Source organism: Somniosus microcephalus, chromosome 5 (genome assembly GCF_052327205.1).
Source record: "Somniosus microcephalus isolate GS21.2 chromosome 5, FLI_Smic_1.0, whole genome shotgun sequence".
Classification (NCBI taxonomy): domain Eukaryota; kingdom Metazoa; phylum Chordata; class Chondrichthyes; order Squaliformes; family Somniosidae; genus Somniosus; species Somniosus microcephalus.
The window spans coordinates 157,609,380-157,636,555 of record NC_140991.1 but is presented as its reverse complement, the minus strand read 5'-3'; the positions used below and the strand labels follow the sequence as shown (position 1 = coordinate 157,636,555).

Here is a 27,176-nt window from a genome sequence, read left to right as displayed (position 1 = left end):
CGGCACCAGCTCGGTCCCATCAGTGCCGGATACCAGAAAGTTTCCTGTACTGCCTATTGTGCCAGTGTGGCATTGTCCCTTTTCTTACATTATGTTAACCTTGTGACCTGAGTGAGTATCCTAATTTAGTATCAACTTGTGCCAAATTATGGAGAATTTTGCCCTGTAGTCCCAAACCCACTCGAACCCTCACAACTGGCAGGATGCGGATACCCTCAAGCTAACATTATGAGTTGGAATCAAAGCCAGGTCTCAATCAGAGGGAGCGCAGATCAGGGAACCAGACACGGAGGTCACTGGACCTGAATTGCAGCACTCCTGATTATCTGGTCCAGAAAATTGGGAGTGCTGCAAATTAGGGTCACTGAAATCTGTGCCCGATTCTCCAACCTGTGCTCCCGTCCAGCAAGACTCTGTGCTGGGTCTCTGAAGATTTACTTCAGTGTTTTGACCCATTGTGCCACCCACTCTACTCCTCATTTGCTAAATAAATGGAGAATCATAGTTTATCTGCATCAGAACATATGATTTGGTATTTACTAAGTAGGCACACTACAACCCAAATGGAATAGCAAATCATTGACAAATTACTGGCAAAATAAGGCTCTTTAGCAAATTGTATATAATCTAACAAAATACACAGATTCTATATTGTGAAGTTAAAAACATATAATTGACATTGTAAAATATTAGTATAATTGCTATTACATATTTTCTTATATATTTATACAAATACAAGTATTATTTTGTTCAATGGATTTATTTCTTTTGCATGAGGTGAGGAAAAAAAGGTTTAACTTTCGTTCAAAGTGTGAACAGATAGCAATTAATTCTGCATCCCAGAAACAAATATGCACCAGCCTGTCTACTTGATCAGAATAGATTTGACTGAAGGCGATCTGATCATTTTCTGTTTTGTGTAGTTTACAACTTCAGTTTTATTTTAGCTGAAATTATATTAAACGGGCAAAGTCTTCATTGTGAGGAAGGTGAAGAGCTAGAACAGCTGTCTGTCCTTTTCATTACAAGGTAAACAATGGAAGGATACTTTCACAATGATGAGGTTCAACTGAGTCGTATCATTGATTGTTGTCAAGCAAACAATAAAAGTATCCCAAGCACTACTAGTAGCATATTCTGTCCCTTAAGCAAACTTATTTAATGAAATAGCTCAGTCACATTTGAAAATATCTTACCTGACTATTGGAAGGGTAGCCCATTTTTTTTATGAATCCCTCAGCAGTCTTCATAGCTGCCTTTCTCTCCTCTGGGTTCGCATTTTTACCTAAACATCAGAATATTTTCTTATTTAAATCAGCAAGAGTGAAAAGCCATGATTAGCAAGGCTCATGTAAATTTGCATTTGTTTTATTTGCATTTTAATATTAAATTGACTCATGAATGCATTATTTAAATAATTTTAATACTTACCAACACTTTAATGTTGTATCCTTATTCTGATATTTCTTACCTTCAGTCACATTACAGACCTGCTTCAAATTTCAACTGCAGTAATTGTCTGGTAAACAGCGAACAGAGGCTAGGGGCTGAATTTTCATTGGGGCGTGGAGTCGGGATTGGAGGCGTGTGGGGGTTTAAAATCCTGAAATCGGGGGTCCCAACCCAATCCCGCCCCCAACCCGCCTCCATACCAGTTTCAAAGGAGGCGAGTACCCGGCCCCGCACTGGAATCCGCCTCCCCAAGGCGGGAAGGGGATTAGTGCCAATTAACTGCCTGTTAACAGGTAGTTAACAGACAGTTTTTAGCCTAATCCCTATTTTCATTGTTGAAATGTGGGATTCCCGATGGCTCCAAACCATGCCAAGTTAGCGAAGCAGGCCATCGGGATGAAGGGCTTGGAGGGGTCGAGATGTCCGGTGTTCAGGTGAGTGATGGGTGCATGAGCGCAGAGGTAAGTGTGTTTGGTCTCTGTAAAGTGTTTAAAAAAGTTCTACTAACCTTTACTTACTTTTACAGCCTTCCTTCCTTCAGGTCTCAGGAGTCCCTCATCTCACCGGCACAGAAAGCAGAATGGCCGCCAGCTGTCAAAATCTGCAGCCTCTGCTTTCTGTTCCGGGGAGATCTCTAAATCATCCTGAGAGGAAGGAATTAACCTGGAGTACAGATTGTCAGTGTTTGACAGCTTCAAACAGCTGTTGAACGCTGATATTTCATCTGTCAAAAGGTCTTGACAGATGAAATATCAATCTGTGACGTCACCTGTTGCCGGGTGGCCCTTAATTGGCCTGCTGAGCCCGCTGGGCGGGCTCAACTAGGTCAATCAAGTCTAAATCGCATGGGTTGGCTAGAACTCAATGGAGGCAGGACTACAACCCCAAAAGTTGTAGTCCCGCCTCTGTAATGTATATACCTTTAAGGGGGGGAACTATGTTTTACAGCTCATGTATACTGTAGTACCGGCAGTGACCACACCTGTATATAGCACTGAGTAGTAATCTGTACAGACCAGTTGCAGTGTGAGACACGTTGAGTAAACACCTGTTGTACCATTCTCTGCAGTCTGTATCTTATTATACACAGACGCAACATTGGCGACGAGGCAGGTTCGAACCTATCTGCAACTCTGCATCACCTCCCGGGAATTCGTTCCTGGAGATCAGTGGATTGGAGGTCAAGACCAGAGACTTGGGCGTCGACCACGGGCAACCGCCCAGTCATCCAGCAGAGACTCAAGAATTGCGGGGGAGGCTGTCGAGAGCCAGGCTTGGCTTTCCAGTCGAGGTGGTCCAGCGAAACGGGCTGGCAACAGGTAGTGCGCAGACCCTTCCCGGACAGCGGCGGGCTAGAGCCCGACCGAGTGGCACAGCAAAGGGCCGAGCAGCGTCGATGGGGGAGAGAGAGGGCAGAGCGCACAGGGCGCAGCCGGTGTTCAGGGGCCGAGCAGTGTCGAAGAGAGGGAGAGACGTGCAGAAACCCGCGAGGCGCCGCCATTGCCACGAGGACCGCCAAGAGCGGCATTGGCAGCAGCGCAGGAGAAGCGCGCGAAACCTACAGGGCGCCGCCATTGCCACGAGAACCGCCGGGAGCAGCGTTGGCAGCAGCGGGGGAGGAAGGAAAGCGTGGGAGACGCCATTTTAAGCCATTGGGAGATGCCATTTTAAACCACACCCAAAATGCCGAAGAGTGGCAGTATCACCGCATTTGATAATGAAGTCGAAGATTGGATTTCATATGTCGAACGAATAGAGGTGTACTGCAAGGCAAATGAGGTGTCAGATGACAAGAAAGCGTTGGTATTGTTAAATTTAATGGGTGCAAAGACGTATGGGTTATTACGAAATCTGGTAACCCCAACGAAGCCAATGGAAAAGAGTTTTGAAGACATAGTAATGATACTAAAGGAACATTTAAACCCCACACCGCTGCTGATAGCAGAAAGATTCAAGTTTCACAAACGGAACCAGCATAAGGATGAAAGCAATGCTGATTAGTTAACAGAACTGCGCAAACTATCGAAACACTGCCAGTTTGGAGCGGGACTGGCAGATACCTTAAGGGACAAGTTTGTGTGTGGGCTTCAAAGTGAAGGAACCCAGAAACGTCTTTTATCTCAAAAGGACCTTATGCTGGAAAAGGCTTTCAGCATTGCGGTATCATATGAAGCAGCAGCACAGGGCGCTGCAGAGATACAACAGAGGCCACAAGATTATGGCACAAACGAAATGTCATATAGAACAGAGAAGCACTATCACTGCGGCAGAACAACACATGACCAGAAAGATTGCTAGTTCAAAGACAAAGTGTGCAGACAGTGTGGAAAAGTAGGACACATAGCACGAGTCTGCAGGTCAGGAAAGAATACCAGCAATAAGAAACCTACCAAAGAAAAGTACAAGAAGGTACATAAGATGACGGAGAATAGTTCAGATGAACAAAAGAGTGATAACGACTCCGAAAGCAGGGAACTGAGTTGTCTGAAACTACATAATGTGGTCAAAACGGAGGATCACCGAACCATTTGGGTCACTCTCAAGATAGCAGGAGTCCAGGTAAAAATGGAATTGGACACAGGATCAGCCCTAACAGTCATAAACCGATGGGACTACGAGCAGTTATTCTCACACATATCCTTGAGAGACACAAAAATTATTTTGAAGACGTACACGGGGCAAAAAGTCTACCCCAAAGGAAAAATAAGGGTGACCGTTATGTATAACGGTAAGGAAACACCAAAACTAGACCTGTATGTATTGCAAGATGGAGAACCACCATTACTGGGATGTGAATGGATCCAGAAAATACAACTGGATTGGCATTCCATACAGGCACTGACTGTGGCTGAAAAAAGGATGACGACGTCACACCTGGGCGACCGTCAAAGATCCTAACTGACGCGAAAGAAGTGTTCCAGCAAGGACTCGGAACAGTAAATGGCATGACAGCGATGATTAAAATTGAAGAAAACGCAAGCCCAAAATTTTTTAAGGCCAGACCGGTACCTTATGCGATCCGCCCAGCCGTCGAAGCAGAGCTGGAGAGTCTGGAACGTTCAGGTGTACTGTCCAAGGAAGACTGGAGCGAGTGGGCTACACCCATCGTCCCTGTGATGAAAAAGTCATTGAGCAGCACGCCTGGGGAACCAAGGAAGGTTCGCATCTGTGGGGACTTTAAGGTAACAGTGAACCCGGTCCTTCACACCGTACAATATCCACTCCCGCGGATTGAAGATATTTTCGCCTCGCTATCTGGAGGGAAACGCTTCACTAAGATTGATCTGGCCCAGGCGTATCTGCAAATGGAGGTAGAAGAAGCATCAAAAAAATACCTCACAATCAACACCCATAAAGGTCTCTACCAATACAACCAGCTGGTATTCGGGGTAGCATCAGCTCCGGCTATTTGGCAGAGGGCAATGGAACAAGTCCTGCAAGGGTTCCCAGGGACCCAGTGTTATTTGGATGACATCCTGGTCACGGGCGAAAATGACAGTGATCACCTTGCCAACCTGGAGCAGGTGCTCACTAGATTGCAGGAATATGGGCTCCGAGCTAACCGCCCCAAATGCGGGTTTTTTAGAAAACAGATCTCGTATTGTGGCCACGTTATCGATAAAGAGGGGTTACATAAGTCCCCAGAGAAGATTGAGGCAGTAGTCAAGGCTCCAGCACCGGAAAATGTGTCACAACTGAGGTCGTTCCTTGGGCTGGTAAACTACTACCATAAGTGTGGTGTATGTAACCTGTTCCACCTTAAGAAAACTTAAGCCTGTTCCACCTTAAGAGATGTACTACTTTCTCTGGCTGCTGTATACGTAATACCGGTGGTGACCACCGGTATATAAGTACTGTGTAGTGATATTGTATTTAGTATAGTCCTGACCTCCAACTAGTAAAGACCTGTTGAACTTTATTCTTGTAGTCTGTGTCAGTAATTAATCTTAATACAACTGGAACACACAGACTTAACAGTGGCGACGAGTCCGATTCTTACCCTGCGGCAGTTTATATCCACGGCGGCTTCGTCCACAGAATGGGCGTCGAAGAGAGGCATCCACCCTCATCACCCTGCTGGAAGACACGTCGCGCGGCAGGCATCGAGAACCCGGAGTGCAGAAGACATCCTGAACTCGAAGCCTCCATCAGCGGCAGTCAGCTATCTTCTTTCTACCTCGGTAGTGGGTAAGCCGGTCAGCGACGCGAGCAGAAAGTCGGCCGCGTTGGCTGTACAGACGGGGGGAGGAAGACGGAGGAATAAGGGCGGTGAGATCGATTGCGACCGGAGATAAGGGCCAGGCCGCATTCGGGCCGAAAGGCGCAGCGCGGGGACATCGATCGCGGCTGGTGATAAGGGCCGGGCCGCTTTTGGGCCAAAAAGGCGCAGCGTCTGGGGCGACTGAAGGCGCAAGAGCCGCGGTGAAGGCAAACGCAGCCGGTGCTAATAACCGGGCTGCAAGAAGGGCTGCGAGGCGCGACATCGGGGAAGCGCGAATGCCCGAGGGAGCCACGGTGAAGCGGAGACAGCGTCGGGGGAGTTACTAACCGCTGGGGAAGGGGAGCAGCAGCGGCACGCCAAACGCCATTGCAGCCAGTGGGTGAAGACCGCCAAGCGCGGGAAAACCGCCATTTTGTAGGCGGAGGACGAAGACAAGAGTGGGAAGCCGCCACCTTGGGATAAAATAAATTGCAACGATGCCTAAACATGGGAACATTGATACCTTTGATGGCGACATCGAAGATTGGGCCATGTATGTAGAATGCATACAAAATTATTGTAAAGGAAATAAAATCCTAGATGCAGAGAAAGCACTAACGTTATTGAACTTAATGGGTGCGAAGACATACGGGCAATTGAAACACCTTTTATCACCAGATGAACCGGCAGATAAGACGTTCGAGGAGATTGTTACTGTCCTGAAAAATCATCTAAAGCCCACGCCGCTGATGCTAGCGGAACGATTTAAATTTTACAGCAGAAGGCAGCTGAAGGATGAAAGCAATGCTGAATATTTAATGGAATTGCGTAAGCTAGCAAAGTACTGTCAGTTTGGAACGGGACTAACAGACGCGCTAAGAGATAAATTTGTGTGTGGATTATTAAAAGAAGATACACAAAAGCGACTGCTCGAGGAGAATGAGCTGACGCTTGAGAAAGCGGTCACTATGGCAGCAGCACATGAAGCCGCAGCGAGAGGCACGGCAGTAATGCAGCTACGGTCACCGGAACACAGTACAAATAAATTGGGTTTGAGTACTGTAAAATGTTATCGTTGTGGAAAGACAACACACGATCAGAACCAGTGTTGGTTTAAAAACCAAGAATGCAGAACGTGTGGCAGGCTTGGCCACATAGCTAAAGTATGCCGGTCAGGAAAGAAGACCAGCAACAAAAAGTCACCGCAAGGAAAATACATAAAGGTGCACAAGGTGACAAAGACCAGTTCGAACGAACAGAAGTCAGATTCAGACGCTAGCAGTAATGAACTGGGTAGCTTAAGAGTACACAACGTTGGTAAGGATGCAGATCTCCAGACAATTTGGGTCACTCTTCAGATAGCAGGAGTCCAAGTAAAGATGGAATTGGACACTGGATCGGCATTGACGGTCATGAATAAGAAAGATTACAAAAGGTTATTCCAACATATTCCCCTACGGGATACGGAGATTATATTGAAAACATACACGGGGCAAAGAGTGTACCCCATCGGAAAGATAGAGGTAAAAGTGGTCCACAAGGGCGAAGAAAGCCAAGTAATGGACTTATATGTGCTACCTGAAGGAGGTCCACCACTACTGGGACGGGAGTGGATTAGGAAAATGAATATGGACTGGCACTCCTTAAAAGCGCTAACAGTAGATTCCGGGGAAACAGATGTCAAACCTAAACGATTGTCCAAAATATTGGGTGATGCTAAAGAGGTGTTCCAGCAAGGACTGGGAACACTGAAAGGAATTACGGCAAACATCAAGATTGATGAACATGCACAACCACAATTTTTCAAAGCCAGACCGGTACCCTATGCAATACGACCTACTGTAGAAGCGGAACTGGAAGCGCTAGAACATTCAGGTGTACTGTCTAAGGTAGATTGGAGTGAGTGGGCTACGCCCATTGTTCCCGTTATGAAACGTCCTTTGAGCAACAAGCCAGGAGAACCAGGGAAGGTTCGCATCTGTGGAGATTTCAAGATCACCGTTAATCCGGTGCTTCACACGGTGCAGTATCCGCTTCCGCGGATTGAGGATATTTTTGCTTTGTTGTCTGGCGGGAAACACTTCACCAAGATAGACCTGGCGCAGGCGTACTTGCAGATGGAGGTTGATGAAGAGTCACGCCAGTACCTCACGATCAACACGCATAGAGGTTTGTACCGGTATAATAGGCTGGTTTTTGGAGTGGCATCGGCTCCGGCAATTTGGCAGAGGGCCATGGAGCAGGTATTACAGGGAATTCCAGGCACACAATGTTACCTGGACGATATTCTGATTACAGGTGATGGTGATGAAGAACACCTCGCAAACTTGGAACTGGTGCTCAACAGACTGAAAGAGTATGGACTTAGAGTTAATCGGCAGAAATGTGAGTTCTTTCAGAAGCGGATCTCGTACTGTGGTCATGTCATTGACCGGGAGGGGCTTCATAAGTCTCCTGACAAGATAGAGGCAGTTGTAAAGGCTCCCGCTCCGGATAATGTCTCTCAGTTGAGGTCATTTCTGGGATTGATCAACTATTACCATAAGTTTCTACCGAATCTATCCACGGTACTGCACCCGCTGAACGCTTTTTTACAGAAGGGGGTACCATGGGAATGGAGCGAAAACTGTAAGAAGGCATTTCGCAAAAGCAGAGAATTGATCACCTCAGAGGAAGTGTTGGCTCACTTCAACCCGACACTGCCTATTCGGTTGGCTTGTGATGCTTCTCCATATGGTATTGGGGCAGTACTCTCACACAAGTTGCCAAATGGCACGGAAAGGCCAGTCGCGTTTGCATCCAGATCATTGACCTCCGCTGAGCGCAACTATGCGCAGATCGATAGGGAGGCTCTCAGCCTTGTATGGGGAGTGAAGAAGTTTAATCATTACCTGCAGGGCCAAAAATTCACACTTCTGACAGACCATCAGCCGTTGGTATCCATTTTTAACCCTAAGAAGGGCGTTTCGGTGATGACAGCACAGCGACTCCAGAGATGGTCCCTTTTCCTAGGAGCACATCAATATCAAATAGAATTCAAAGGTACAAAGCAGCATGGCAATGCTGATGGGCTGTCGCGCCTGCCACTACCTGAAGCAGAAGAGATGATGAAAGTTGACCCTGTTGAGTTATTTCATTCGACCATCATCGAGTGTTTACCAGTCACCAATGCAAGTATTGAAAGAGAAACCAGGAATGACCCGACACTGTCCCGAGTTTACAAGGTGACAGTGAAGGGATGGCCAACACGTGGTGATCTTCTGTTACCGGCATTCTCGGCAAGGCGAGACCAGCTGTCCGTCTGCCATGGTACTTTGATGTACGGGACAAGAGTGATTATTCCTCCCAAGTTACAGGAAAGAGTTCTAAAAGAACTGCATGAAGGTCATCTGGGGGGAGTTAAGATGAAAAGTCTTGCTAGGGCTTATGTATGGTGGCCGGGCATTGACCAACAGATAGAGGAGTTGACAAAAAGCTGCGCTGGGTGCCAAAAAGTGCAAAATGCACCTCCGATCGCACCGCTACACCCATGGGAATGGCCTTCAGCCCCATGGCAACGCGTACATATTGACTTTGCTGGTCCATTCATGGACTCCATGTTCCTAATTGCGGTGGACGCACATTCCAAATGGCCAGAAGTGATCAAGATAAATACCACTACTTCAGAAAAGACAATTGCGGTGTTAAGAACAATATTCGCAAGGAACAGATTGCCAGAACAGATATGTTCAGACAACGGACCACAGTTCGTGTCAGAAGAATTCCAAAAATTCTTAAAGAAGAATGGGGTGAAACATTATACCTCTGCCCCATATCATCCGGTGACAAACGGGTTGGCCGAGAGATTTGTCCAAACATTCAAAAAGGCAATAAAGGCCATGAACGATGATCAGATTCCGTTACAACACAAGGTGGACAATTTCCTAATGGCATATCGAAACGCCGCTCATGCAGTGACTAACCAAAGTCCTGCCATGATGTTTTATAACAGGAGGTTGCGGTCCAGGTTGGACTTGTTAAAACCAAATGTGCGGAGGGAAGTGGAAAACAAACAGTTCCGGCATATTAATAACAAGTCCACTCGAAGTTTCGACGTAGGACAACCAGTGCTGGCAAGGGGCTATGGAAACGAAAAATGGCAGTCCGGAACAATTCGGGCCAGACAAGGACCTCTGATGTACACAGTAGATATTGGTAACAATGTGATAAGGCATCATGCGGATCAACTGGTAGAATCACGAGCAAGGGTCGAACCCATGGTTGCGACAGAGACAACTGTGGAAGACGTTAATGAACCTGAAGCATCTACCTCGGCAAGGACTGTACCTGATGATGACGTCCAATACATAGGAAACCAACAAGAAGAGTCACCTCAGCAACAAGAATCAGAGACCACTGAAAGGCGTTATCCAAACCGAATCAGAAGGCCTCCTGAGAGACTGAACCTTTGAACTGTTTATACCTGAAGTTATATATGTATATATGTTATGATGTTATGTTAAATGGGGATATGACTGTTAAGCTAAAAAGGGAGGATTGTGGTGTATGTAACCTGTTCCACCTTAAGAGAACTTAAGCCTGTTCCACCTTAAGAGATGTACTACATTCTCTGGCTGCTGTATACGTAATACCGGTGGTGACCACCGGTATATAAGTACTGTGTAGTGATATTGTATTTAGTATAGTCCTGACCTCCAACTAGTAAAGACCTGTTGAACTTTATTCTTGTAGTCTGTGTCAGTAATTAATCTTAATACAACTGGAACACACAGACTTAACAATAAGTTCTTGCCAAATTTGTCTACAATACTACACCCACTGAACACCCTACTGCAAACTGGGGTGCCATGGAAGTGGAGTGACGAATGTAGACGAGCTTTCCAGAAGAGTAAAACACTAATCACATCGAAAGAGGTATTGGCCCATTACAACCCTGCATTACCAATTCGGTTGGCATGTGATGCGTCACCCTACGGCATTGGAACGGTGCTGTCGGACAAATTCTTGGACGGCTCAGAGAGGCCAATAGCCTTTGCGTCACGATCACTAACCTCAGCCGAGCGTAACTACGCCCAGATTGACAAGGAGGCCCTCAGCCTAGTGTGGGGAGTGAAAAAGTTCAATCACTATCTGCACGGGCAGAAATTCACCTTGCTGACTGATCACCAGCCTCTTGTCTCCATTTTTAATCCGAAGAAGGGCGTTCCGGTGATGACTGCGCAACGACTACAAAGATGGTCACATTTTCTAGGGGCGCACCACTATGAGATTGAATATAAGGGCACGAAACAGCATGGAAATGCTGATGGGCTATCACGCCTGCCACTGCCTACTGCGGAGGAAGCACCAGCAGTGGATCCTGTCGAAATATTCCATTCGACTATAGTTGAATACCTACCGGTAACTAACGCTTGTATCAAAAAGGAAACCCGAAATGACCCGACACTGTCTCGGGTATATGATTTGACGGTGAAGGGATGGCCAGCACATGGCAACTCACTGTTGCCAGCATTCTCGACAAGGAGAGAACAGCTGTCAGTGTGCTGGGGGACCTTGATGTGTGGATCCCGAGTGGTAGTTCCACCCAAGTTAAGGGATAGAGTGCTCAATGAGCTTCATGAGGGTCATCTGGGAGGGGTAAAAATGAAAAGCCTAGCCAGGGCTTATGTGTGGTGGCCGGGAATTGATAAACAAATCGAGGACCTGACCAAGAGCTGCTCAGGATGCCAGAAAGTCCAAAATGCACCACCACAGGCCCCTCTACACCCATGGGAGTGGCCCTCATCTCCATGGCAATGGGTGCATATTGATTTTGCTGGTCCATTCATGGACTCAATGTTTTTAATAGCCGTGGATGCACACTCGAAATGGCCTGAGATCATCAAAATGTCCTCCACCACCACGGAGAAAACTATTGCAGTCCTACGGACCATTTTTGCCATGAATGGCTTCCAAGAACAGATTTGCTCCGACAATGGACCACAGTTTGTGTCCGAAGAGTTCCGGAGGTTCTTGAAAAAGAATGGGGTAAGGCATTACACATCCGCCCCGTATCATCCAGCCACAAATGGATTGGCTGAGAGGTTTGTACAAACCTTTAAGAAGGCAATAAAGGCTATGTACAATGACAACATTCCGCTGCAGCACAAGGTGGACAATTTCCTGTTCGCCTACCGGAATGCGACACATGCAGTCACCAACCAGGCCCCAGCCATGATGTTCTTTAACCGAAGGTTAAGATCTCGCCTGGATTTGCTCAGACCAAACGTACGAAGAGATGTTGAGAGTAAGCAATTCCAGCACATCCATGAGAAGCCAACAAGGAGCTTCAATGTAGGGCAACCAGTCTTGGCCCGCGACTACCGAACAGAAAAATGGCAGCCAGGAACGATATGCACACGGCAGGGCCCACTAATGTACACAGTGGACATTGGGGAGAGCATCGTGAGACGCCATGCTGACCAGATCCTAGAGTCACAGGAACAAGTCAACCCCATGCCTCGCCCATACGTACCTGGTGATGAACCCGACGTACAGGTTGCATCTACCCCAGAAACAGTAGCATCGGAAGCTGATGAACCAACCGACGACAGGGGGCCAGAATCGCCTCCGCACCAAGAGCAAGTCACTCGGGAAAGGCGCTATCCAGAAAGGATCAGGAAGCCTCCCCAAAGACTGAATATATAAATAGACTATTTTCAGCTAATGTTGCATGTTAAAAGTGTTAATTGTAATTAGTTTGATATTTAATTGTTAAATGAGTGTTATGGTACTGTTAATCTAAAAGGGGAGGAATTGTAATGTATATACCTTTAAGGGGGGGAACTATGTTTTACAGCTCATGTATACTGCAGTACCGGCAGTGACCACGCCTGTATTTTGCACTGAGTAGTAATCTGTACAGACCAGTTGCAGTGTGAGCCACATTGAGTAAACACCTGTTGTACCGTTCTCCGCAGTCTGTGTCATATTATACACGGATGCAACAGCCTCCTACCCGCCTCCTCAATGAAAATCCAGCCCTAGGAATCTGACAGCGCGGAAAGCCATTCGGCTAATCGGGCCTGTGCCAGGCCTTTGAAACAGCTATCCATAGAGTCCCACTAATTAGGCTAAGAACTGAAATAATTCTAATTTCTCTCAATTGAATGCATTCTCATGTTGAGGATAACACTTTTTTTTCCAGTCATTCGTATGGCTGACATAAATGGAAACATCTCAACATGCTTGATTGCCAAAGCAAACCTTTTCTGTTTGTCTGAAATGCAATGCACATGCTTTCCATTGTGCCTAATCCATTTACCTAAAGCCAGAGAACTTAGGTACAGTTTGGCAAAAGCCAAGGCTTGGCGGACTCTCAGCATGGCGTTGCTGCAAGAGGTTAACTCACTAAAATCGCACAGCTCACCAGCACAGAGCACTGGTAAGTTTCCCAAAGCTTGTTGGGACATTGCCTTGGAGGGAAGAATCTGAACCCCCCAGTGAAGGATCTAACCCTCCATCTCTTATCCATGAGCCACAGGAGATAGTCAACGATCAACATTGCCCTGAATTACTGCAGACTTGTCTAGCTCAGGTAGCAGTTAGTCGAGGTTGCCACAAAGGATCAACTTGGTTCCAAACTCGCATCAACAAGCCTGTTATTTTGTTGTTAGTTCAGCCACAATGACTCTGTTTACCTTCCCTCCACTCCCTCCAGAGGACAGTTACCAGTTGGTTATTAGAAAACTGACAAGTGTGGTTTTAGCCATTGCTAGACAGACAGCAGGTACTAGGAACCCCTCCGAAACACCATAGTGAGCGGCACAGCTCACCATAAAATGTGTGAGTGCACAGCTAGCATCCTCCTTAACACGGCATACACTCACACGATAGGCCATTGAATGGTGGTTCCACTGGTTGGAGGTGCAAAGCTTCAGCAACAGCTGCTTCCCCCTCTATAACCCAAGCAAGTTAAGCACCAAACTCTCGATGCATGAGCACATTCTCACACCCTCAGAGTTCCAGGAAATGCCTTTCAGCAGTTGTCATCCCAAGCTTCAGGGTTCTCATATATATTATAACTAGCTGAAGTGCCCGGCGGTGCTGAGGCTTTTTCGAGGGCATGTTGTTGTGGGAAGAGAGAGAGAGAGCGACTGGGGGGTAGAGAGAGAGCGACTGGGGGGAAGAGAGAGAGAGACTGGGGGGAAGAGAGAGAGCGCGGGTGGGGGGAAGGGAGGGCGGGGGGGAAGGGAGGGCGGGGGGGGAGGGCAGGGGGGGAGGGCGAGGGGGGGAAGGGAGGGCGAGGGGGGGAAGGGAGGGCAGGGGTGGAAGGGAGGGCGGGGGGGAGGGCAAGGGGGGAAGGGAGGGGGAGGAAGGGAGGGGGGAAGGGAGGGGGGAAGGGAGGAGGGGGAGGGAGGGAGGGAGGGGGGGCGGGGGGGAAGGGAAGGGGGGGAAGGGAAGGGGGGAGGGAAGGGGGGGAGGGGGGAGAGGGGGGAGGGAGGGGAGGGGCGCGGGGTGGAGGGAGGGGAGGTAGGGCGGGGGCCCCCCCTCGAGGGTCACGGCCCCCCCCGAGGGTCGCGGCCCCCCCGTGGGTCGCGCCCCCCCCCGAGGGTCGCGGCCCCCGCAGAGGGTCGCGGCCCCCCTGAGGGTCGCGGCCCCCCCCCCGAGGTGAAGACCGCCGATTGCGGCTGTGCGAGACGGCCGGGGGGCCGGTTGCCAGGGTGACGCTTGACGCTCAGCAAGCCCCGCCCCCCGGCCGAGCCAGAGAGAGACGCCGCGTCTCAGCTTCTGCTGCGCGTGCACCCTAGCGGCGCTGGGCTGAGGCTCGGCCCTCCAGCCTTCGAGTGGGGCCGGGAGGTGCCTAGCTCGGGCGTGGGTGCGAAGGAGAAGCCGAGGCTTCGAGGCCTACCTGGAAAAACGGGGAAAGGTAGGAAAATTAATGAGATTAGATAAGTTAATTCGTTTCTAAATCATTTTTTTTAAAAACAATATGTGTTTTAAAAGCAACGTTTTTTTTAAAGACGCAGAAAGCGGGAAAAAGAAAGGAAAAGTTTGGAATCAAGATGGCGGCGACTCACCTCGGTTCAGAACGATAAGGCCCGGCCACACACGCACCGATTGGCCCGGCGGCACATGCCAGCAACCCGGCGTACGATTGGTCGAGCTCGAGGTCACTCTGTCGCTAATGAGCGGATAATGAGATGCTAATGAGCGGAACGTTGAAGGTTTTTGGGATACCGCGGGCGCGATTTTAGCCCGGCCGAAACGTAAATACGCTTAAAACCGTCTCGGAAGCGTAAGCTTTCTTTGGAGGTAACGCGCGCGTAGGTACGCCCTGTAACTTTCGAGCGCGTACCCGACAGACGCACACGCGATGACAGACAGAATGACAGACAGAAGTACCGATTTATATATATATAGAGATAATTTAGTGCTTCTGTATTTCAGATAGTGGGAGAACAATATCAATGCATCAGCACCTCATGTTTACATTGCTAAAGCCCATAAAAACAGAGAGCTGGTGTATAGTCCTCACTCTTCCACAATCTGAACTGCTTAAGCAATTAATTTGAAAGCGGCTTTTATTAGAGTTAGCAGCTCTACCCGGGAGAATAGATTCAGCTGCATTGCAAACAGCTTAATCTTCATTTGCAGCATTTCAAGAAGAAAGCCCACCACCACCAACTTCTCAGGACAGTTTCGCCAGGAATGCCCACATCTCGAGGATGAATAATATTGTTCCTGCTGCCCTTGCTAACGTTTTCTTAAATTCGTTTTTTTATGGGATGTGGGCGTCACTGGCAAGGCCAGCATTTATTGCCCATCCCTAGTTGCCCTTGAGAAGGTGGTGGTGAACTGCCTTCTTGAACCGCTGCAGTGCGTGTGATGAAGGTACTCCCACAGTGCTGTTAGGTAGGGAGTTCCAGGATTTTGACCCAGCGACGTTGAAGGATCGGCGATATACTTCTAAGTCAGGATGGTATGTGACTTGGAGGGGAACTTGGAGGTGGTGGTGTTCCCATGCGCCTGCTGCCCTTGTCCTTCTAGGTGGAAGAGGTCGCGGGCTTGGGAGGTGCTGCCGAAGAAGCCTTGGCGAGTTGCAGCAGTGCATCTTGTAGATGGTACACACTGCAGCCATGGTACGCCGGTGGTGGAGGAGTGAATGTTTAATGTGTTGGATGGGGTGCCAATCAAGCGGGCTGCTTTGTCCTGCTGCAAAGCTGTTTCTAACATCACAACTGACTCGACAGGTTCTATTGCATCTGCAATGAAGTAGCATTGGTTACAAATAGTGATCTCATGCCAGGAGCAGCAGGTTCAAGATGAAGTAAGCATGATCCAGTAGCTGCTATGAATGAGAGGATTAGCTAAAGAGTCCAAAGGATCAAAGAAGGTCCAAAGAAAGGAGCTTCCAAACCAACACAACCAAAAAAAGTGTAACTCAACAACAACAACAACAACTTGTATTTATATAGCACCTTCAATGTAGTAAAACATCCAAAGGCGCTTCACAGGAGTATTATAAAACAAAATTTGACACCAAGCGACAAAAGGAGATATTAGGGCAGATGACCAAAACCTTGGTCAAAGAGGTAGGCTTTAAGCAGCGTCTTAAAGGAGGAGGGATATTTGTGTGATATTGTGCAAAAGGTACAAATTGGTCATTTATTTTTCTGTATTACTATGGCATTTACACTCTTAAAAGTAGTTAATTGGACGTAAAGGATTTTGGACATCCTGAAGATACAATATGGCTCTATATATTTGGAAGATCTTTCTTTCTTGATTATCAACTCGAGCCAGATTAATTTTAAGTTAATGATTCATGCTGGCACCATTTCCTCAAATTGCAATAAAATTGACCTCAGTCTGTTATTTTGTATTTTTATGCAATGATGAGTATTGTGGGTATCCACATTAAACGAAGACAACAATCAAAATAATGGGAAAACAGGGACTGTAGTACCACTACCGTCCTGCTGGTGGTGCTGTTGACAACGAAAGCTTTTCATAGCTCACTGGCACCACCAGCTGAAACCTGGTGGTAATGCCGAAGTTTGTAATGTGCAAAGTAGTTGAAATTAATGGTTGTGACTGCCTTTTCCTCAGGCCAAAACTGGGCTGGATATTTAAGAAAATGGCTGTGTATCTATGCAAAACAATCCAATTGTACATGCGCAAAACAGGTCTCAAACACGCAGCTGCAAAATGGTCTGCTTACACACTGGCTCTCTCCCAGCAGCTGGTGGCCATTCCCAAAGTCAGAGGCCTAGAAATTGAGTTTTGGCGCAGCCAGGGCTTTAGCGCCGGAAGTTAGTGCCGGAGCTAAGTCGCGCTGGTCGGGCCCAAAATTCAATAGTTCTGCGCCCAAACGGCTGCCGGCGCTGCTGAGAGCTGTTTGCGCCTGAAAACTGGCGCAACGCGCTGAATTTCGGCGCTATTCCGGCGCTGCGGCGCCCGCTGCGGTGCGGCAGGTTCGGGAAGTGCAGGCCTCCTCCTTCCCTTAAGGAGGAGCTGCCTGCACCCGGCCGCGGCCCGCGAAAATCTTTTTAAAAATGAGCCTGGCACCTCGGACAAGTGCCGGGCTTGCTTCTGTTCCGGGGGGGGGTGGGGGGGAAGTCCGGGGAGGGAGCTGCGGCCAGGCGGCCGGCGGGAAAGCGGCCGGCCGCCGTGGGGCCTTTAATGCGCCGGCGCAAAAACATGTTGGACTCTGTTGCCAGAGTCTTAGTTGCGGCTGCCACGGGCGAGGCGGCCGCAACTGAATTTCGGCGCTGGGGCCCGTCGGCATGGCAACCGGGACGCTGCGCACACCGATGACGTCATCGGTGCCGGCGCAGCGCTACCGGTCTACCGCGGCGGAAGGGCCCCAGGCAATTTAGGCGCCGGCGCCAATTGCAGCGCTAGGCCCTCTAGCGCCGCAAAATCCGCGCTAAGGGCACTGAATTTCTAGGCCAGACTGTCTGGCTCAAAACTCGCCAGGTGGGCACCCTACTTGATGGCACTCCTTACCAATTATTATCACAATGTCACTAAAACAGTGCACACGGTAGCTCGTACCTTCATACTTTTTTATCTTTATATACAGGCATTGTGGTTTTTTTTACATAAAATATTAATAGAGATCAATATTTGTAGAATAAAAATAGCAGCTGGAGAAAACTTTGGTGTTTATGATCTACACACATCAATACCAGTGGCCTCGTGTAATATAGATTCTGAAATAAAAACTAGAAATACACAGCAAGTCCGCAGGCATCAAAGGACAGGCTAATCCTTCTTCAGCACTGCTAATATTCTTACCCTTCCAAACAAATATCTTTCTGGCTGCTCCATTGTCCAGTATGAAACACTCATCAGTCAAGAGCAAGTCACATGAGAATGGGTTTTCTGCTGACACCAATGACACTTGCATAGACCCACTGGCATCTGAGACCTGGAGGAAGAGGATTTCATAAAAATTATATCTGTTATTACTGAATAAATGTTAACACCTCTGTATGCTGATATATAGCTCTGTGGGCATAGGCACACTCCAGTATGTTATCCAATTTGGCTATTATCTGTTCTGAGCCCAGAGTAAGTAGTAGTAGCCTATCTGACCAGGGAGGAAATCAAAGCAAAACCCAATCCTTTCCACACCCAATGTTGCTATCCATGAACTTTCCAGTAGGGTTCACTGGATAGTGATCGGGAGCAGGAACCCTGACTGGTTTTCCCTTCCTAAACCAATTCCAGTACTCCTATTGCCATTCTAGCAGAGATCACCTAATTCAGCACAAATCACTGACCAAATTCAGAATCTTCCTCAGCTGTACCACTCATGATCGCACAGGTTGGGCCATTCACTCATTAAACTATTGGTGGTAATGCCAGTTATAATGGAGGTCCTGAAAGCTGTGTGGCAGACAATTTTTTAGCATGTGAATTTCCTGCTTTTATGATAAAATGAAACACTTTTCCATACTGCTGTAAAACAAAGTGCATGATTTTTCAGTAAAACCTTATCTGCTATTAGAATGCTAGTTTCTCATCATAATCCTGTAAAACACCGTTTCTTCCTGTCATATGACATGGATTCCAGGAACAAGAGTCCTATTAAAAGAAAGATTTCAGTTTGGTATTTAAAAAAAGGCTATTTATGCTAAACTGCCACGGCCAATAGTTGATGTTTACTAGCAAGGATACTAAATCAAATTCAAAACATATTTTCTCTCCGATTAATGTACTGTTGCCTCTGGGATCAAGGTGCAGTCCATAAGATGGAGATGCAGTCCATAAGATGGAGGTGCAGTCCATAAGATGGAGGTGCAGTCCATTAGATGGAGGTGCAGTCCATAAGATGGAGGTGCAATCCATAAGATGGAGGTGCAGTCCGTAAGATGGAGATGCAGTCCGTAAGATGGAGGTGCAGTCCATAAGATGGAGGTGCAGTCCATAAGATGGCAGTGCAGTCCATAAGATGGAGGTGCAGTCCGTAAGATGGCGGTGCAGTCCGTAAGATGGAGATGCAGTCCATAAGTGTTCTGTCATCACTAAGATCCAGGTGCATTCCTGTATCATCACCACTAAGATGTAGGTAGACTTACAATCTGGGGGTGAAATTAGTCATGGGCGGTAGTGTAACAGTGAATTGGTAGTATGTTTCACATCTATTGATCTCAATTGAAAAGAAAATCGGGATGTAAAACAAGCTGACATTTTACTATTGTCAGTTTTGCGCAACTGCAGAAGACCAATGTCACCTCTTATGTCTCTGTACTGCTGTCACTAAGGTTCGGGGGGTGGGTATGGTGGAGTCTTGTAGTCTGCTGTTTTAGTTTCATCACCACTGATAACAACGTTGGCCGTTCTTTCAAAGCTGTTTACATAATTGTTCCCCTCTCCACGCTCAGACTGGGAGACTGAAATTCCTGATGTAAATGTGCTGATTATTATAGTCACTAGTTCTGTGCCACTACTTGCAAACATTTGAAATATGGCTTTGGAGAATTACTGTTCACTAAAACGTCATCAAACTTATCCAGTGTAAGTTGGTGAAGTGAGTGTAAAGCTAATAATGAACACAGTGGGGGAAGCAATAAACGAAGAATACCATATAGAGCTTTGCCATCTTCCTGTTTGATATGTCTGCAACAACATCTTCATCATCATTCCCTTCACTCAGTTCTGGTTGTTTACCAAGAACCTGTAAGAGAGAAAAAAAAACGATGACAATTTCTAAAATTATAACTGTGTAGTCCATCTGCAGAATAATTATCCCAAGATAGTTATTATCAGGATGTGGCTCCTCTATTAAATATTACTTAGAAATAAGAAGGTCGTACTTAAGGAAGTGGCCCTAGAAATAGTAGATGCATTGCTGGTCATCTTCCAAAATTATATAGATTCTGGAACAGTTCCCATGGATTGGAGGGTAGCTAATGTTACCCCACTATTCAAAAAAGGTGGTCGAGAGAAAACGGAACTATAATTCTAAGCCTGACATCGGTAGTGGGGAAAATGCTTCAGTCCATTATAAAAGATGTAATAGCAGAGCACTTGGAAAACAGTGACAGGATCGGACAAAGTCAACATGGATTTACAAAAGATAAATCATGCTTGACTAATCTACTGGAATTTTTTGAGGATGTAACTGGTTGAATAGATAAGGGAGAACCAGTGGATGTGGTGTATTTGGTCTTTCAGAAGGCTTTCGATAAGGTCCCGCATAAGAGATTAGCGTGTAAAGTTAAATCACATGGGATTGGGGGCAAGGTACTGGCTTGGATAGAGAACTGGCTGGCAGACAGGAAGCAAAGAGTTGGAATAAACGGCTCTTTTTCCGAGTGGCAGGCAGTGACTAGTGGGGTACCGCAGGGATCGGTGCTAGGACCCCAGCTATTCACAATATATATTAATGGTCTAGACGAGGGAACTAGATGTAATATCTCCAAGTTTGCAGACGTCACAAAGCTGGGTGGGCGTGTGTGCTGTGAGGAGGATGCCGAGAAACTCCAGTATGATTTGGACAGGTTGGGTGATTGGGCAGATGTATGGCAGATGCAGTATAATGTGGATAAATGCGAGGTTATCCACTTTGGTGGCAAAAACAGGAAGGCAGATTATTATCTGAATGGCAATAGATTGGGAGAAGGGGAAGTGCAATGAGACCTGGGTGTCCTTGTGCACCAGTCGCTGAAGGCAAGCATGCAGGTGCAGCAGGCGGTTAAGAAGGCAAATGGTATGTTGGCCTTCATAGCGAGAGGGTTCGAGCACAGGAACAAGGATGTCTTGCTGCAGTTATACAGGGCCTTGGTGAGACCACACCTTGAGTATTGTGTGCAGTTTTGGTTGCCTTATCTGAGGAAGGATGTTCTTGCCATGGAGGGAGTGCAGCGAAGATTCACCAGACTGATACCTGGGATGGCAGGAATGGCGTATGAGGAGAGATTGGGTCGATTGGGCTTATATTCGCTGGAGTTTAGAAGAATGAGAGGGGATCTCATTGAAACTTATAAATTTCTAACAGGACTAGACAGACTAGATGCAGGAAGGATGTTCCCGATGGCGGGGGAGTCCAGAACCAGGGGTCACAGTCTAAGGATAAGGGGTAAGCCATTTAGGACAGAGATGAGGAGGAATTTCTTCAAGGCAGTTGTGGCCAATTCATTAAATATATTCAAGAAGGAGTTACATATATTTCATAAGGCTAAAGGGATCAAGGGATATGGGGAGAAGGCAGGGACAGGGTACTGAGTTTGGATGATCAGCCATGATTGCACTAAATGGTGGAGCAGGCTCGAGGGGCCGAATGGCCTACTCCTGCTCCTATCTTCTATGTTTCTATGTTTCTATGCTGGTTAAAAATAAAACAACATCTGGCTGCCAATAGTGCACATTGGGCCAGTTTGGGATATAAAGAAACATGAAGAAATAAAAAAGTCAGAACTATGTTGCATTTTTACTAAATTATGAAGTTATCATTTCATAAAATTCATTCTGACAGAGGGTTTCTACTCTGAACATTCATCTATCTTTTCAGATGCTGACAGATATGTCCTGTGCCCCATTGTCCTGGTCAATATTTATCCCTCAACCAACATAACAAAAAAAGATTATCTAGTCATTATCACATTGCTGTTTGTGGGAGCTTGCTGTGCCAGCCAGTGATGAAGAGGCAGCCGCCATTTTGATGCCCGGTCCTCATTTGAATCTGACCGGCGAGCTGCCTTGGGACAACAGTTTGGTTTTTGTGCCACAGGAAGGTCGGCCAGCGGGGACCAATGCTCCTGTTCATTTTTTTTTGGGTGCGCGGCTCATTCAAAATACCGAGCATGTGCTATTTTTTCTATTGAAGAGCCGGCGAGCCAGCTGCACGGGGGGTCCAGAGCACTGCGCGGTCACGCAGCTTAAAGGGAACATTGGCTGGGGTGCGGGTGACAGTTGTAGGTGGGTCCTGAGAGGGGAAGGAGATGAGACCAAGGGTTGGTGGTAGAGGGGAGGGATGCACCTGGGCCGGCAGTGGCCTGCAATAGTTTTGTGAAGCGAGGAGGAGCACTCCAGCTCCTTCCGACTCCACAAAAATAAAAGTATCAAATATGATTGTGGCCTTTACCTGTGCGTCCAGCAGTGGTCCCTTTAAGGAACGCTGCTTACCCGGGTGCTCACCATCAGTACACATGGGTGGAGCTTGTGTATTGCATGCTCCACCTATGTGTCTCTTCAAATTGCAATCGGTGCTCTAACTACATAATTAGGACCCCGATTTGCATGGGTTGGAGGCCCTACCCCTTGTTTTAGGCCGCGCTGCAATCGCCCAGGGATAGATCCCTTTCAAGATGGCGGCAGTTAATCCATCAGTGATAATGGAGCAGTAAGTCTACTGACCCCATTTTGAGGCCCTTACCGGCCTGTTAACACCAGTTTCGGGGAGTTATAATTGACCCCATGCTGCGTAGTTTCAGCATCTTCAGCTTTTAGTTCAAGATTTCCAACAGTTGTAGATTTTTGTTTTTACCTCTACGAAATGAAATGACCATTTGTTAGGCCTGCCCTTGCTAATGTTTCATGCGCTTTTTTTGACACTAATTCAATTGACAGTATTTGCTGTGATCGTGGTAGTTTGGCTCAGTTGGTAATACTTTCACCTCTGAGTTTGTGAGCTCAAACCGCACGACAGGAATTCAATCAATACATAATCTAGGGTGACACTCCATGACACGGAGGGAGTATACTGTTACTGGCTCTGTCTTTCGGGTAAGAGGTTCTGACTGTCTGCTCAGGCTGAAGAAGATCCCATGGAAATATTTGAAGAGGAGCAGGGAACTCTCCTTGTGTCCTATTCAGCAAAACTCCTTCAGTAGCACCACCAAAAGCATATTAAAAGTTTGTGCAGTGTTTGTAAAATGGCTGCCACATTAGCCTGTATAACATTATGGCCCAGAAATTCGGGTCCCAACGCGTGAGTACGCACGGGGTACTCACCCGTAGGCCCAACGAAAGTGCCAGTTTCATGCATGCACTGTGCATGTGCGGGAAACCGGCACTTCCGTTCCCTTGAAAGAAGGGGTTGACAGGTGGAACGCATGCGCCAGAGAGGCAGCACGTGCACATTGAACTTACATTTTTTTTGCAGGTTTCTCCAGGAGGGTAAGTCTCCAGCAGTTACACTTTTAAAAAGCAGGCGCAAGGCCTGCTTTTAACAAGGTAAGTGGTGAATTAATTAAAATTAAAACATTTTTTCCACAGGTTTATTATTTTTAAATACTTTAAAGAAGTGAGTTTATTTTTAGCCCCGTTAGAAAATGTAATTAATTTTTTCAAAAATTTTAATTATTGTTTAAAATAGTTATTTCATGTAATTTATAGTTATTTTTAAAATGTGATTAAAAAAAATTATTTGAAGTTTTAGTGATGTTTTGGGGCTTAAAGTATTTATAGGTTTGACAGGTCCTGTCAAACTTATGAATGAAAAGCATTCCCTGCTACCATTGGCTCCCCATGGCCCACGTGATCCCAGTGGACGCATCAAACTAACTGCGCCCCTGGGATATGCAAGCACTGCGCGCCGGCAGTTGGAGGAGGCCCAGGATCGGAATCCCACGCGGGCCCAGAGCTCAACGGCCGGCGTGCTAGGTAAGTGCAGGTCGGGGGCTTGCACCCGCTGGAAGCCTCCGACCCGAATTTCTGGGCCTATATAAAAACCTTCCCTGGAAATGTGTATTTGGCCTGTATAAGAGGGCTTGACAAGGTAGATGCTGAAAGGCTGCTTTCTCTGGCTGGGGAGTCTAGAACCAGGAGTCACAGTCTCAGGATAATGGGTCGCCCATTTAGGATTGAGATGAGGAGAAATTTCTTTATTCAGAGGATTGTGAATCTTTGGAATTCTCTACCCCAGAGGGCTGTAGATGCTCAGTCATTGAGTATATTCAAGACTGAAAGTGATAAGATTTTTGGACACTAAAGGAATCAAGGAATATGGGGATAGGGCAGGAAAGTGAAGTTGAGGTAGAAGATCAGCCATTATCTTATTGAATGGCGGAGTAGGCTTGAGGGGCCGTATGGTCTACTCTTGCTCCTATTTCTTATGTTTTTATAAGAACAAAATAAAAATTCTACTTCTGTTCATTTTTTCTGTTGAATTTACCACCCCATCCATGCTCACCTAGCTCACGGAGAAGGTGACTAGTTTCCAAAGCTTTGCCTAACTCACTCTTGAGGTTTGCAAGAGGATCACAGGATGACTAGCCTTCCACTTTCTGCCCCCGACTCTTCTGCGTGGTTAGTGCTCTTGAGAACTTTCCTTCTAAATTCCAAGTACAACACCCTCCATGCCGTTCCGCCTCCTTAGTCCATTGAAATTCAGACTCACTGAACAGTCTCAAATCTGTGAAACTGTTCTCCTTCCTTAGTATTTACTTTCCCCTACAATCTTTAAGCTTTTAAACTCCATCCTAGGGTATCACCTTATCAATACTTCCTGATTCATCTTGTCTCAGTTACTCCTTACAACCATTGGTGGTGTTCTCCTATATAAACATTGATTCTCCACCTTGGTTTCTCAATTAAAAAGCATCTGAACTTCTGTCACTGCCTGTCCTCAACAACATAACTTATGTTAATGTCTCACCATTAGGAGAATGGTAGACATGAGTCCATGTCCTGCCACAATATTAAAGTGCATGAGAGAGCACTAACATGCTGCACACCAACCTGCTTCAACGTAAGCTATTCAACAATATATTTTACAAAAAGGAAATACTGCAGATGCTGGAAATATGAAATAAAAACAGAAAATGTTGGAGACACTCAGCAGGTCAGGCAGCATCTGAGAAGAGAGAAACAGAGTTAACGTTTCGGGTCGATGACCTTTCGTCAGAACTGGAAAAAAGCAGGAAATGGAACAGATTTTAAAGCAAGTTGAGGGGCTGGGAAATGGGGGAGGGGATGAAAGAACAAAAGGGAAGGTCTGTGATAGGATAAAAGGCAGGAGAATAAAAGAGACATGAAGAGATATTTAAGGCAAAAGAAGATGGTAATGGGACAGGTTAAGTAACAAAGGATGGCTCTAGCTGAAGTGTGAATTGTACTGGCGGAATGAAAGACAGCTGCCATGTGGGAGAGAAGAAAAAAAGACACAGACAAAAAGTGTGGATGTAAAATATATATATGATAGGGGCCGAGATATATATCATATTGTATATTAATATTATATTATATTATATATTTTACAAGGTGGGATAAAGAGCACGGTGGTTATAAACTGCACCTTATAAATTAAACTCAGTTCCAGCACAAGACTGATTCAATAATAAATGTATATAATTTTACTTTATACCTTGTTACACCTGAACCATCAACCCATCTTCACTCTCTATAGATGGTGACTGACCTGCTGTGTATTTCTAGCAATTTCTGTTTAATGGTTCAGATTTCCAGCATAAGCAGTTGTTATACATGATTTTTTGCATAATTAACACAGTGTAAATTCTGAGGGTCTAACATTCCTCTTTTCATTCAAAATACGTTTTTCTCCCCCCAAAAAATTGCTAACATGCATCTTTCAAACATTTGATTTGTGAGAATGTGGTTTCATTCATGTCAACGAAAACCTAGCAGCCAATCATGAAACGTTTCCAATAATTATCCTTTATGTTTGTCAAACAGCAACAGAACCGTGTAAGCAAGGTAAATGTTGAAAATTTCATTAATCCAACTGTGGAGTGCATAAACTTTGGTGAAAATGTCTGAACGGCAATAGAGGAAAAGCCATTTTAACAATAAGATCCCATACTGGCAATAACCTCAGGAACAGAACAACATGAACACAGTTTTGGTGGAGATGGATGTCCACCTAGAATGAAAAGTAGGGAGAATGAAGATTGCTCCACATCTTGGAAGAGGATTGGTGTTCTGGAAGGAGAAGGTTAAATGGGTTGAAGGGCTTTCATCAGCTAAATCAATCTTTGATATTTTGATCTTGTGGAGGATCTGAATGGGGATCTACAAGAAAGTGTGAGACTAAAAGAAGAACTCAAGAGGAAGGCATGAATATCACTGTAGGTTAGCAGCATGGGGCATTAATCAAACTATAGAATTTGTAACAAATTAAGTAAAGTAGGATTTGTTAAAAATGTATGCAAACATGCTGTACTGACACAGAAATGTTAACAAGGATGTAGCATGTAATTCATTACAAATGAAAATAATGGGATTCTGCCAATTACATTATATATGTCAAATCACCATGTTTCAATCCCACTTCTCTTAATTATAAAATAAAAATAGGCACATTACAGGAAGGTACTGCATGTGACAAGTGGTGAAAACCGAGACATTAAGCAACTCACTCCAAATGAGGACGTTATAGGTGATTTATTGCAGAGGGAGAATTTAGAAGGCATTGGGACTGTGGAAATTAGAGCACAGGGCACAACTAGTCATAGGCATCATATTAATCAGGTATGTTTATGGTGTGCACAAGATGCTACATCAATGTGTCCTTACACACTAGTGCTTAATACTGCATGTAATGACAATTCACTATCCGTAATTATTTACTCATAATCTACCACCTGGTGTCTTTATAATGCAAGGAGAAGCTCCTGTTGCATGTGAATAATACAACCTGTCACCATTCACAGAAGCCAGTCTTCAGCCAATTCAATTCACTCCACGTGATATCAAGAAATGGCTGAATGCACTGGATATAGCAAAGGCTATTGGCCCCGACAACATCCCGGCTGTCATGCAGAAGACTTGTGCTCCAGAACTAGCCATGCCTCTAGTCAAGTTGTTCCAGTACAGCTATAACACTGGCATCTATTCGACAATGTGGAAAACTGCCCAGGTATGTCCTGTCCACAAAAAGCAGAACAAATCTAATCCAGCCAATTACCACCCCATCAGTCGACTCTCAATCATCAGCAAAGTGATGGAAGGTGTCGTCGACAGTGCTATCAAGCAGCACTTACTCGCCAATAACCTGCTCACTGATGCCTAATTTGGGTTCCGTGGTAGTTAACAGGCAGTTTTTAGCCTAATCCCTATTTTGAGGGGTGTC

The 27,176-nt window shown here is 46.2% G+C and overlaps 1 protein-coding gene across 1 annotated transcript in view; it reads right to left on the bottom strand.

Annotated features, from left to right (window-relative positions):
* Positions 1 to 27,176, bottom strand: part of scin (scinderin) — a 242,577-nt gene that overhangs the window by 73,449 nt on the left and 141,952 nt on the right. The window contains exons 5-7 of the mRNA XM_085988386.1: positions 19,728 to 19,820; positions 17,936 to 18,068; positions 1,197 to 1,285 (exon numbers count right to left, since the gene is read on the bottom strand). Of these exons, the coding sequence (XP_085844512.1) occupies positions 1,197 to 1,285; positions 17,936 to 18,068; positions 19,728 to 19,820 (315 nt within the window). The remainder of the gene's footprint in view (positions 1 to 1,196; positions 1,286 to 17,935; positions 18,069 to 19,727; positions 19,821 to 27,176) is intronic.